General features: G+C 39.4%; 1 protein-coding gene across 3 annotated transcripts in view; it reads right to left on the bottom strand.

The window, feature by feature from the left end:
• The window catches only part of NFKB1 (nuclear factor kappa B subunit 1), a 58,179-nt gene that overhangs the window by 20,293 nt on the left and 23,579 nt on the right, over positions 1-14,307 (bottom strand). For all 3 annotated transcript variants that reach the window (XM_039701996.1, XM_039701999.1, XM_039701997.1), the window contains exons 6-11: positions 7,942-8,090; positions 6,251-6,414; positions 5,330-5,488; positions 3,604-3,708; positions 1,638-1,729; positions 936-1,074 (exon numbers count right to left, since the gene is read on the bottom strand). In XM_039701996.1, the coding sequence (XP_039557930.1) occupies positions 936-1,074; positions 1,638-1,729; positions 3,604-3,708; positions 5,330-5,488; positions 6,251-6,414; positions 7,942-8,090 (808 nt within the window). The remainder of the gene's footprint in view (positions 1-935; positions 1,075-1,637; positions 1,730-3,603; positions 3,709-5,329; positions 5,489-6,250; positions 6,415-7,941; positions 8,091-14,307) is intronic.

The following is a 14,307-nucleotide window of genomic DNA, read 5'->3' as shown; positions in this document are numbered from 1 at the left end:
CACCACTCCCTCCTCAGCTGTCCTGAGTCTCTCACCACTAATGCACATTTTTAGTTTAGAGACTTTGACAGGGAATTGATTTCAACATGGCTCTACCTTAGGCACAGAAAACACTCAGGGTTAGAATTCAGTAGTGTAACCTGCAGGCAGGTAAACTGCTAAGCAGAAAGATAATCTTAATACAATGAAACACCAATTATGACTTGGGCCTCAAGGCATTTCCATATCATCACCATTATTGGTATTTAAAACCATGACTGCCAATGTCATTCCCATCAAACATTTCAAATGCAGACATCAAAGGGCACAGATCTGCTGATTAAACTCCTTTTCACCGATAATTTATGAAGCTGGTCCAATACCGACTCTTCTACTTCTGCTAAGTAACTAAAATTTTAAACAAGAGATTGAAACAGCACTTTCCCTGCTCGCACAAGAAATGTCTTGGCCTTACTTAACTAGTCCAGGCAAATGGAAAATACAGAAACATCAGTGACATTGGCATGATGGTAAAAGGTGAGAACTGCAAAATATGTGCCTTTTCCACCAGGCACCAAACAGGTTGTGGTTTATGGTTTCATCTGTGAGTACTGACAGTAAAATCTCTTCAGGTATTGTTTGGCAGAAACTCAGAGGAAGAGTGCCATCTACTGTATGGACAGGTATGAGTACATATAGGGAATCTGCTAGGAACAAGCCTCACTTGGAAAATACGCATGGATTTACTGCCTACCAGTCCTACAACACCACCTACAAAACCCATTATAAACCCATCACACTGCATACTGACTCCCAAAACAAGGAGGCAAATATATTTTCTAAAAATAACAGCTAAAACCAGAACTGGTTGGGTGAGGAATTTCTATCTTATTAAAACATTCCTAGGGACCCTACAGTTTCCATTCCCAATCTGTAGAACGGGTTTACTGAGGTACCTTTGATTTCTGGATAGTAGAGAAAAGGCTTTGGTTCGCTTGTTTCTAGGTCAGATTTCCGCCGCAGTTGTACAAATACAGATGCTGGCTTTGTGATATTGACGTCTCGGTATTTGGGTGTTTTGAACACAATAGCAAACTGTGAAGGAAACAAAGACAAGCATCTCTGTCACAGAGCATGGCTTTTGACAACTTGGCTTTCACATTTGCGCAGTTTTGAAGGTGTTGGTTTAGAGCTGGGGAGGCAAAAGTTCAGAGCAAAGGGCTGTTACAACAACAAACTTCCATTTTACCTTTCAGTTTCACTTCTGAGGTTGACTCCTAAAGCCTTTTGGGAAAGACAGAACTGCCATGCTAAGTGCCACCACATCCCATATGTCAGTACTGCACTGTTTGTCCCCTCATCCTTTAACATCTCTTCTGTGGCTTTCTCAGTGTGTTCACAGGAGCTCTCACAGCTGTTTATTTGTCCTATCCCATTTTACAGGGGGTGCATGTTAAAGCAATGGGGCTTTCTCCTAATTTCCTTGCACTGTATCCCTAGTCACCTAACAGATGTCTTTAAAAAACTGTTTTTATTATTAGGAAAGATGAGGTCAGCACAGGATACAGATGCTTTTACATAATTTATAAGCTATAGTATAACCCCAGCTTACAGAGATGGGAGAATCATTAACAAAGGACAAATGCTCTGTTATTTACCTGTCTATGTACATCCGTAGGAGAAAAATCTCCAAAGCCTTCCCACATACCACCATTCTCATCCTCTTCATAGAAACGTATTTGAATATCATCTGCAAAGAATGAAAGTAACACTCTGGGATGTCTTTGCACTTATTTAAACCTTTGGCTGTGGTTATTTCAGCTAAGTATCAACATGGTTACTTTTGGCTGGATGAAAATACCACACAATACATCAATTACCTTTATCTGTTTTATGAAAACAGCAGAAATAACCCATTTTTGACATCAAATTTACATCAGCCTAACCCTAATGACTTCACTGAAGTTTCTATTTACTGAGCTGTAAAAAGAGAACTAGGTTCACATCATCTTCCTATTCTAGGGTTATAAAACATTCCAGAGGAGCCTTATTTGGAACAAACATGTAAGGAGGGGAGAACTTGAAGCGTGAAATGTAGAAACCACCCTCTCTCCTCCAACAGTTTCAGTTCAAAAAACTGTAGCAAAACCTGAAGTGCCACAGTTCAAGTTCCGCTTGCTGCTGGCAGAGTGCCACGGTGGAGCTGCAGCTCAGAAACCTGGGGGGGTGAGAGCCAGCAGCGTGGCAGCAGGGATCCTTCACCCTCCAAACAGCACAGGCCAGAAACATGGCATTTGGCTTCTGCTCCTCTGAACAAATTTCCTTTCATTCTCTATTTATTTTTTTTTTTTTTTAGGTAAAACATCTCACTAGTAAATTCCTTCCACAGCACTCCTGTGAGAAAAAGCTAGGAGAAGTCTATTGTCTCTTAGGGAGACTGATGCAGGACAGGCTTCTGTAGCAGACAGACTGCTTCCCCTGGTGCCCCACCTGCTAGTCTCAAGAATGTGAACCACCACTTCCAGCCCTGCTGTCCTGCATGCTCAAGTTCCTTCAGGCAGGAGGTTTCTGAAGGCAGTGAGGTCAGGGGAAACCCCAGTCTGGCTGAGGGGAAACCCCACCTCAGGGCTTCCACTGAGTCAGACATTTATTTATTTATTTTGTGCGTAAGAGTTATGTTTTATCTCAGTCCTCCTCATGGCAGTGGGTAGATGCACTATTAAAGGAAAATAGTTCTTTCAAAGTCCCTAAAAGCCCCCAAAGCTTTCTCTCTTCCCTAAGTTTATGAAGGGCATTTAGAAGAGAGAGAGAGAGAGATGGAAAAGGACAGCCTGCACCAACAGAAAATGTCACAGTGGTTTTAACAACATGAGCAGGGACTGATTCCTGAAACAGATGACAACAGGACACCCACTCTACCATGTAACTACATCAGGGTGTCCCAAGCACTACCTGTAGCTGAAGAGTACAAAGGATCTCCCTCACTCCCATCTTTTTTCTTTTTACTTAGCCCGAATGTAACAAACCACATTTAACCATTATCTTCCAATAAAAAACCAAAGTATCCTAATCCACACTGCTGAATTCTCACAGATTCAAAGCCATGAGCAGAGACTGAAAATGAACCTGTCAGAAGTACCTGTTTACACTGAGTAATCTCTACCATAAATGTATACATAAAAATGAAGTTATTAGCAGCAGTGCTGAACACATTCAGCTCCCACCCATGGTTAACAGAGAATACTCATACTTACTCTTCACAATCAGGAACGTAGTAATAAACCAGAAACTTTAGAATAATTCAGAGCAGGTGTTAGTTAATGGAGTCAAACATCACCCAGCAGCCACCACCCCCCAAAATTCCAGAACACATGCAAGGGCAGAAACTTGAGAACAAAGATGATCACACGGTCTCTGTGGCGGCCAGAGAAGCTGAATTTTCTTTGCAATAGACTGTTTTGATTTATTAAATCTCTGGACTGCTGCCTTGACTTCCAGAAAGGCTGAGTGCTTACAAATCCTGCTGCACTACCAGAGTGGGACAACACTAAAGAGAGCACAGGAGGCTTTTTGTGCACTCCAGATGAACACCCTGGTGTGCCTTACAATACTCATGACTCTTACCTTTCTGAACCTTGTCACAGAGCAGGTAAATCTCTTCCCCTCCTGTCACACACCCTGCTGTTCTGTCCATTCTTACAATTTTTAGGTTGGAGGCATTGGGAGCTTCTATTGAAAGGGAAGATGAAAAAAAAAACTTGCTTACTTTTGTAACAGATTTAGACTTCAAAAAACACAACCAAGCACAACCCACAGAAATGCAACAGAAAAACAAGCTTCCAATACAACCTACCTGAATTTGTGTTTTTTTAAACATGAATAAATTAAGGGCTTTTCATATGAAAGACAACCTCGTATCTTCTAAGCTTTGAAGTGTTAACTACAAAATAAGATCCCAGCCACTGCAGCACAATTACTGCACTAGCAAGGTAACCCAGCAGTGAACTGCATCCAGCACCCTGCACTAGGACTCATTTTCTGACAACAGGGCTGTACAAGAGAATGTAACTTTTCCTCCCTGCTTTCTGACAGAGTGACACTCTTGAGAGCTGTTTCCTGTTTCTCACTATCTTCACCATCTACAGTGCTTTGCTTTACACTGTGGCTTACTTGAAAGTATGCCAGTTTGTGGCCAATGTACTGGACAGTGATTAAAAAGCCGACCTCCACAGATCCTAGTAGAGGCATCAATAGACAACTATTGGTCCCCAAGACAGAACTATCATCTGAGAAGTGAAAGCAGCTCTGACTGGCAAGTTATGCTACCACAAGTTATGTCTGTTCTGTGAAGGCTTGAATGGTGCCAATGAAGTATCCAAAAAAACTCCCAAACAAAACCCAAGAAAGATCTTCTGAAACTAGCAACCAGGAATTAACCTTGGGAGATCAGAAACTAGTAACTGACATCTGAGTGGCAACTTACAACTGCAGAAACAGGCATACAAAATGTCACCTTTCTTTGTCTCCTTAGTTTAGGACAAAATTTTTTGACCTGACTACATTTCCCAATTAACAGCAAGGCACAGACTATAGCAGAGCATTTGCATTTAGTACCTTTTGATCTAGACTTTGTCCTTAAAAAGCAATAACATAGACATGACTGATGCACAAAGGGGAAAAAAAAAGGTACTTTTCCTGACTCATTACAGAATGACTATCAAGAACATGGGATCCCGCAGCCTCAGGAAGGAAAATTCAGGCAGCAGAAAGGGTTCAAGTAAGATGAGTCACTATAATTTAACAGCATAGGGGAAAAAATGAAGTGAAAAAATTCTCTTAGAAAAAAGACAAATAGAGGAAAGCTCTAAAAAATATTGACAGATCTGAATGGTTGCATTATCTTTTAAAAAATATGGACAAGCAGATGGTCTGCAAAACTGAAAGGTGTCAAATTCTCAACAAAGATAAAAGCAAAGTAACTTTTTTCCTCACATCTCGTGTAATAATGGTTTGTCACAGAAAGCAACTGAAAACTCTGCAAAATTCAAGTCCTTCTTATGCATGTAGCAAGAACTTACAAAATCCTTATAATAAAAGCGGCAGGATTAAACATGCTAACAGCAAAATAAAATCTTCCTCTGTGGTTTACATTGCCATCTATTAAAACCAGAATGATACTGTATGTACATGGACAGACATATGGCTAATCATCCATGGGCCACTTGTTTTTCATCAAACACCAGGCAGGCAGGGCTAGATGAGTCTAGGCACAGCAATATCTACCTGTCATTTCTGTGTGTACAAAAGCCTGCTCCTAATTACAAAAGCGATCAGAGCCAGATATACTTACTGCTGTCATATATTGCATCTGATATAACGGGATCAAGCTTGCGTGTGAAGCTGCCGTTGCTGTCGGGAAGGAAGGCTGTGAACATGAGCCGCACCACGCTCAGATCCATCTCCTTGGTCTGCTGAATGGCTGCCTGGCGGATGATTTCTCTTTCCCGCTCTGGAATTGACAGACAGAGGAATTAACACAAAGGGTAGGGCATCCTTAACAAAACAGAGAAAACAAACATCCAAAGGCATGGATAGTGAGGAAATGTCGTCTTTTACATTTAGTATCCATTGGGTTTTCCCTTTCTAAGCAGAGTGGAGCAGCTATTCAAATTATACTGCACTCATCTGGCAGTTTGTGCATCAGATCTTATTTAAGTTACACAATTGAAAGACAGCAAATTACTACTTTCTGCTTTCAGTTTATAAAGGTTGTGAAAAGGATGGAGGCCACTCCTAAGGACACCTGAATTCCTGGTGTTAAGAGTGTGAAAAGACAGCTGGCCCCTCTATACAGTGCTTGAAAGCAATGCAGACCACAGGTTTTACAGTGATATGGGTGAAATGCAGCTGAATGAAAGTGTTCTCAAAAGGAGGTCCCTAATTTAATTAAGACTATCATGTATTGCTGCAATAATGCAAAATTACTCTATTTAAGAGCTTATTCAACAGCATAAGAGCAATGGAATACAGGTGCAGAGGTTGGTACAGGCAGTTGTGGATGGAAATTTCTCCATCCTCATGGTATGTGTTGACAGCAGACTCCTTTCAGATTCGCTAAAACACAGCAACAATGCACCACCTCTTAAAAGCACACAGACATTGGCTGTTGTCCTACACAAGGTCTTTTTCCAGCTAGGAAATCTATGTTTTCAGAAGGTCAGCCTGTTTTTAACAAAAGATCAGTTAAAACCAGGCCATCATTTTCACATACCAGTTAGCTGCCTGTCTTCGCATCCTTCTGCCTGCAGATAGCTGAGTTCTGGATGCACCAGAAGTCCTGGGTTGTATCCCTTCTTGCAAGCATCTATCATGCGTGTTTCCAGAGTTTCAAACACTTTCTTCTTCGTGACATGAAGTATTCCAAGATTTGCAAACCTGCCAAATTTTGATTGGGGAACTGCTTTAGGCCAGACCTGCAGCAGGGAACCTTTCTGTACTAGAGGCAGCTACACAACCCAAGTCTACAGAAGGACTCTACAGGCTTACTTAGGCCCTTACTTAGTCCCTACTCCCTTAGTGTCTGAGGGTGAATTTTCCATCAAGAAAAATTCAGCCAAGATCACAAAACATGTAAAATGTGCACCATTATATGACAGCAATCATATGGGTGCTCTTTCCTGTGGCATAAGTAGTAATCTGTCAGGTTTCAGAATTCCAAAAAGGGAAGCAACTTAAAAAATGTTGGAAAATCTAGTAGTCACACTTTGTTTGCTGTGTCTTGGCAATGACATTAATATGTCATTCTGTGTGCCTGTTAAGTAGAGCAACTGCTCAGAGTATGCTCCATCTGTTGAAAATGGTTTGGAGATCAAGCTAAAAAACTGAAAACAGTGGAATATTTTACAAATACAATGTTTTAAGGAAGGCTCTGGTCATTCTACAAGACACTTTTAGTAGCTATTTATATAAGAATTTCCATGCTACAAGGTGTGCTTTTGTAAAAATCTGCTGGCATATTGAAAAATCAATTAGATTTGGAAGTATGAAAACAACACAATAACTCAATTTTCATGTGGGTCAAGTGAGGACAGGAAAGCTGGTTCTAAACATCTGATGAAAAACAAGACAGGTTAGAAAATGAGCCAAACTTTTCAAGATGAAAAGGAGCATTTGAAATAAAGCTATTTAAATTGTTGTGCGCGGTAAAGTCAGTGCACTGGGCTTGGACATCAAAAGTTACAGTTTAAAAGAATCTCTCTCTCCCAACCTTCTCAGCTTTTTAAACTTCATCATCTTCACCAACAAAGACATTCTTGAGATCACAGAACTAAAACTCACAGCCAGCACGAAACCTGATCTAAGCCTCAAAATACAGTTGGGAGCTTCAGCTCCATTTACCGATATAAACAATTATTCTTTCAAATTAAACAAGAACAGGCCAACTACAATTTCACTACAATCTTTCTGCTTTAAACTTTACAAGTTTGACTTATGCAGTATTTTCATGTTTATACTCGTCCTGCATTAATTTCATATTTACTAATCCTATTTTCTTGATGTCTTCCATTACATTTCTACTGACAGGTTTCAATAGAAGTAAAATATTGATCAAAGAGGTAACAAAATGGTAGGACTAATTTTAGTCCCTTCTCTGATCAAAACTCCTTGCATTTTAAAGAATGGACTTACAACACAAATTTAGACGGCACACCAAGAGATTAAAACTGTACAAATTCTAAGTAAAAATTAGTTACTTAAATTTGTTTAGCTTGCTTAGGGAAAATTCTACAAAGGTGAAGAAAAATCCCATTAAATTTTCTATTTATGATACAAAAAAAAACAGAGATCAGAGCGCAGAGACGAGTGCTCCCCAGAGCTGCCTCTCTGGAGTATTTCTGTATTGCTTTTTACAGTCTGGATGCTTCCCCCACAGCTCAGGTTTCCAGGAGCTGCCAGACTTACCCTACAACCATGTCCTTGGGTCCTGCGAGAACCGTGCACACTCCGTCCTCGCAGAATTTACCCACCAAGCTGTGAGCGTGTAGGTGGACGTATTTCCCATTTGTTACTAACTGCACAATTACTTTGGCAGGCCCAACATAATTGCAGATCTGTAAATAAATATAAAGAAAGTGGGATTATTTTTTAAAAATGGAACAAGTAATGATTCCAGGTGAGCATTTTCTGTCAGTTAAGTACAATCGAGTTTACATAGGAGAGATGTGTATGCATTTCTTCATGAAATACAAATGGCAAACTAACTGTAGCAGATCATCACTTTCATCACTTTTTTTTGTAATTAAACTTGACATGCAAATGGCAGAAGTACTGACCAAAAAAGCTAAAGGAAAGCCTCATCTGTTTCTTAAAACATGAATCTCACTTTTAAATTCTGGCCATTTAGTCCACATTGCTGTCCTTAAGTTTCAATCCATACATTGAATTCACAATAAACATTGTTACCCATTCAGAAGCATATAGAAAATTAAACTAAAACCCCTGCATTGTTTTGCCCAATTCAGAAGGACTTTAACAATTACTTTTAAGCATTATGATTACTATAAAACATTTTGGCTGGATTACGATGATTCATTAGGTAGAGATTTTACAGTGAATAATTTCTATTTTAATAGGCATTTTGTTAGCTCAATGTACTTCATCACCACACATTACTCAGTCCAGTAAATATCTCCCTTAAGTGTACACAAGGATATGTAATGAACTCCCACCTAGGATTTTGCTGGACTGGAACTATGATGAAATGTGTGCTTTCTTTCGTATACCCAACTCTGAAAGCCTACAAAGCTTTTTTTCCCCCCCTTACCACAGTTTCTAATCACCATACATTTTTAACAAATTTAATAAAAAACAATGCCTCAAAAACACATCTAAAATTACAAATACCATACTGCTATGTTATTTGCTTTACATATATTATTTAGAACTTTATTTTCTTTCCTCACTCCAAGGCAGTAATACTCCAAGGCTGTTATGGGTTATGCACCACTTTCAAATTACGCTGAACATAAAATTACCCCACTTTTAAAAAAGCAAACATTACCTTCCCTTCCAATTCACTTAATTAACCCTTTTATCAATGTTGGGCTTTTCCCCCTCCTCCTCTAATTCTGCTTCTAATTTGCCTTGGGCCAAGTTCTTTGTATTACAAGCAGCTTATAGATCTAATCAACCAAGGTATTAAAGAATCATGATAAACATTAAAGTGATGAATCAGTGATGAACTGAATATTTAAGGTTATATTGTTGATAAAATGCTGATAGTGAGGGATTGCCTGGATTTCACCACATTAGTGAGTCCTGCTAGCTTCCTTCACTCCAGTTAACCCCTCTCTTGAACCCATTCCATCACAGCTGAAACACTTTGCATATGTACAATGCATGCCCTCCCTCCCTTCCAATTCACTGCTTAAAGCAAAAAAAATCCCAACTATGAAAAAGTTGTTCCAGGAGGAGCAGGTGTGCAAAAGCCCTCTCATTACCCGCTCCTGCTAGTTAACTGTGTAATTCTGCAGTAATGTGCATTTTACAAGTGGCAGTTTGTAAAATACAGGACAGAGTGCTGATGCTTCCCTCCTGTTTCCACACTGAAACCTGGACTGAATCAGTACAGAGATGCAGGGTAATCACTGCTGGACTATTTCTGTCATTTACTAGCAGGGAGAAGATTCTTGTGTACCTTTCACAAAGTCATGTGAAAATAAAAACAACTGCATTTGGTGCTACAGTATGTCACCACCACTGCTACAATTAACTTTTCAAAAAGGTAGCTTAAAAGAAATTCTTTTCATTTTACCCCTCACTCAATAAGCCTTTCCCTACTACAAAGCTCCCAGCACATCTGCAGTGCTATATTCACTATGAATAACATCGATGTTCTGGTGTCACACCAGAAAAGTTCAAGACAGTCCTCCATCAGCTGTAGAAACCACAGTGAAACTGGAGGCAGGACTGCTGCACAACAAGGACTTTCCAGCCCCTGCAAGCACAGCACAGAACTGCAGTGGTAAGAGATTGCAATCTGCCCTGTTACTCAGCTCAGCATGATCTTTGCAGTCTCTCCCTCTCAGGGGAAAAACAAAAGGGCTCCTAAAACGTAATACCTTATGTAGGTCATAAGGCAAGAAAGGACTATTTTTGTCATCCAGTCTGATGTCCTGTGCTGCAAAGGGGACAGAATGCCTCTGAACATCTACCTTTATTTCTTATAGACAGATTTTCTTGATTTTGAGTCATTTGTGGTAATTTGGTGACCAGGAAAATAGTCTGAGTGGTTAAATATCCTTACATACCATAGATTAAGTCTGAAATAACTTTTCAATGTCCTTGAATCATGCCACAATTTTAGAATAATTTTAAATTAATTCTGGCACTAAGGTATCAAGTAACTACTAGGTTTTGCACAGGAACTTAAGAAACACTGTCAAGGGCCTGAAAAGGTAGAAGGTGTGTTACAATGCTGAACAGGGATTATGGTTCTGACACAAAAACAGACTCAGCATGAGGGGGAGATTGCATGTGGATGCTGTATGGCTCAAAATCAGAGCTGTGATCCAACAAATAGCTGCTGAACTTCGAATTAAAGGTGAGGGGAAAAGAGACAAGAAGGAGTTCCTGGGCAGAGTATACCTGTAATACTTGATTACATCCTGTATCTGAAGCAGCACTAAATTGATCTGATAAAGTTAAAAGGCTGCAGGCTTACATTTATCTGCTCTTTCTGTTTGAGAGATTTGTCTGAAAGATTAAAAGGACCTTGTGAACTCGAAATTGAGTCAATTTCAAAACAAGAGTAGAAAGTTTTTTCAGTTATTTCATGTCCTCCTGCAATCCAGATCCCAGCCAATTTTTATAGGTTCCAAAACTTTACAAAAACTTTTAAAGAATATTTTCATACTTCAAAGATGTTCTTCCCAGTTACTCTAACAAGCAAAAAAAGGAACCAACTGGTCAACACCAGGAGCAAATAATGGAAAAGACCACATTAAACCTACAACACCAGCATTACAAAAGCACCTATTTCTCCTTCCCATCCCTTTGTCAGAGCCAACTGCAGCCCCAGCCCTGCCTGTCCTTCAGAGTGTCACTACTGCTGTCCTAGGCATGTAGGCATGTACAAGAAATGTTCCAAAGATGAGGCATCACTCACTCTTTACAGACAGCCTGTTTTTACAGAGCAGTATCTCTCTTTTTTTCAGTTGCTAATTAAAGACAAAATATTCAGATTCATGTAGGCAACTGAGTACTTACTTAATAGACTTAAGAAAAAGCAATGTAAAGTAATTTAAACCAATGGCAGCTGAAGATCTGATTCTCTGACTGTCAGGTCACTCTAATGGCAAAAATATGAGCTTCTAAAGAGATTCAGTGCCTCCTATTCAGTTAAATCAGCCTTACCAGTAAAACGCTCAAATCTCACTGAACCTGACTCAGTAGATTTTTAAGAGGTGTAAAGATTTATACCAAAGAGTCTGCTTATTCCTCTCTCATGTTTTTGACTTAATTCAGCTGTTAGTTGATTTTTTGGACTTGTAATCAGCAATCTGTATCACTTTACATTTAATTCCTATATGGGGGCTGGGGGGGTGGGGCGTGGAAAGCAAATAAATATGCTCCTTTTGTCACCAAGGCTCATCAGCAAAGTAAATTTCCATAAATTCTCCTCCTGAACTCAAAGTAAATGTGCTGAAATCACTGATTCCAAGAAGAACTCTTCTCTCCAGACCGAGGTATGATTTGGGACTGCCCCAGGACACGACTGGCTGGGCAGTTCTGTTGGTGTGCCTGGGTTCAGGGCTGCCTAACTGGTGTGCAGCTCCAGTTCACAAGCCAAAGTGCTCTGTGCCCAAACTCGTGTGCAGAGAGATGGTGCTCTTTAGCTCAGGCACACCTCTGAACTCCGGGCTGGAGCTCATTTACATCCAGCTCACAAAGAACACTGAACTAGAGACTGCAGCCACCCACGAAGATTTGCCCCCGAGGAGATGAAAATCCAGGACATTTCCTTCACTCTGCTGTTTTCAGCAAGTTCTTGTCACACCTAAAAGTGGATCAAGCACTTCAGTGTAAAACATGGATCTGCCTACACTAACAACAGTATGCAAAATCAGGGCACATATGATAAATGTGTAAGGGCAGTGGAATTTTCTGGACGAGTTTTCTCACACTTTTTCAAATATCTAAAACGCAAGCAAATTATAAATAAAAAATTTTAGATAGTTAAGTATGCTGGTGATAATATTAGACTTTGCTGGTTTATCCTTTCTTTTTATACTACTGATTACTTTTTCCCCTGGACAAAAAAGTAATGATGAATAAGCAGTTCAGCAGCTTTGATTTCTACTGTTCTAGAGAGTAAAATTTTCCAGCGCTGTGTTACTTACACTAAGTGGATAAAAATGAAATTTAAATGAAGAGTTTTAGGCTTCAATCATAAAACATAACTTAATTGTAACATATTTATTATCTACAACTTCACTGCTCTCCATAATGACATGCAAAGTTATATAGAATCCTCTGAATATGCAAGATGTTTTTATGTATTAGGATTACTCTTAGCAAAGACAGGGCTAAGCAAAGGAATGTAATTCCACAAATCATTAAGATAAATTAATCCCATTTTTGATAGTATAGAAAAATATATACTGTTATCCAGACTCCATTAGTCAGGACTGTTCCATTAAACAAGAGGTTTTACTCCAATTCCACCTTGCTGACAGGTGCAGATTTGTTTCAAGCGTAAAGACTGGCATTGCAGAACTGCTACATTAACTCCTGACCTACATCATCTACTAATACACTATACAGGGAAAGGTTAAACGTGTCATTAAATACCTAAACACCTTGCTAAGAGACACAGTAAAGTCTTCAAAACTCCAGCCTTTATGTGAGAGATATGTCTTCATGTGTTCCAGCTTAGTTACAAGTTAGTGACGGTGCAGGGAGGAAAAAACCAAAGGGTGAAATTGAACAGTTCACATTATGCAAGAGGTCACACGCCATAAATGTGTTTTCGTTTTGGCCTCCAATCCATCATCCTATGAAAACAGAACAGTGAGACTGCAATGTTTTTTTGAGCACTGAGGATGTCTATTTTCTGGACATCCCATGGTAGCTACTAGTAAATTTTGAGAGAGTTGGTCAAACTCTCACAAAGCAGATCCCAATGTGAGCTGTACTGACCACACCATGGCCAAGGGTTTAAAGATCTGTCACAAAACCTCCTTTTTTTTACTGTACAGCCAAAGCTCATGCTACTTTCCTTTCACTGCACTGTGATCAACTAATGTAGGTTTTATAGTGAAAACACTGGCACAAGAGTAAAAAAAAAAAACCACAAAAAACCCCAAACTAAACAAAAAAACCCAATAAAAAATTAAAAAAATCCCAAACCAACCAAAACAAAACCGGCACAAGAGTAAAAAAAAAAAAAAACCAAAAAAAACCACCCCAAACTAAACAAAAAAACCCAACAAAAAATTAAAAAATCGCAAACCAACCAAAACAAAACAAAAAACCTAACACAACAAAAAATTGCAATTTTCAATTGTGCTCCACTCAGTTACAACAAAATGAGCACATTCTGACAAAACACAGAAAAGACTTACAGGAAAAGGTGTGAAACACTTCTCTCTTTCCTGGCACCACTTGAATCAAGAACAGGCACTAACAAGCAATGGCCTTGAGGAATTTACTTGCGTTCCCTTGCCAGCCTCTCCCAGCAGGTGTTGCCATGTGGGGATTTGTACTAGGAAAAAAACCCAGACGCACACAGTAGGATGGGAGGGAAGGGATGTGTGTGTGTGTAAGCTCTAGATGAAATTAAAAAGTGATGATCAATGAAATTAGAAGGTTTGATGGAAAGCCAAAGAACATTCTGTTTTCTAGGTTATTCAAGGAGAAATTCCATTTCCTGTATAACTCCTTGTCATGCTACTGTGTGACCTACCACACCTTTATAAAGTATCACTTGTATTATTATCACTATAGATTGGATGAGAATCCAAAGATCTGGCTCAACTGAAGTAAATTATTTTATATCTGAACATTCCAGTGAAATTTCATTCATTGGTTCATCACTACTATAAAAATAGGACAGTAGTGTAAAGACAGTAAGGATAGTAAATAGGACAGTAAAGTAAAAAGAGAAAAGCAAGTACATCCTTTGCCTGGGCTGGTATTTTTTCCTAAGAGGTTTGCCAGGCTATATGAAATCAGCTTTCCCAGCTTCTTCTCAATTCCCAAAACCATCAGCCTAGGCTACCTCAGCCAGTGTTGATTATTTCCATTATGTTATGCTTATACTGGTTC

Source organism: Passer montanus, unplaced genomic scaffold (genome assembly GCF_014805655.1).
Source record: "Passer montanus isolate IOZ18808 unplaced genomic scaffold, ASM1480565v1 scaffold151, whole genome shotgun sequence".
NCBI classification, from domain to species: domain Eukaryota; kingdom Metazoa; phylum Chordata; class Aves; order Passeriformes; family Passeridae; genus Passer; species Passer montanus.
The sequence above is the reverse complement of the archived record's forward strand: the minus strand, read 5'-3'. Positions and strand labels throughout refer to the sequence as shown.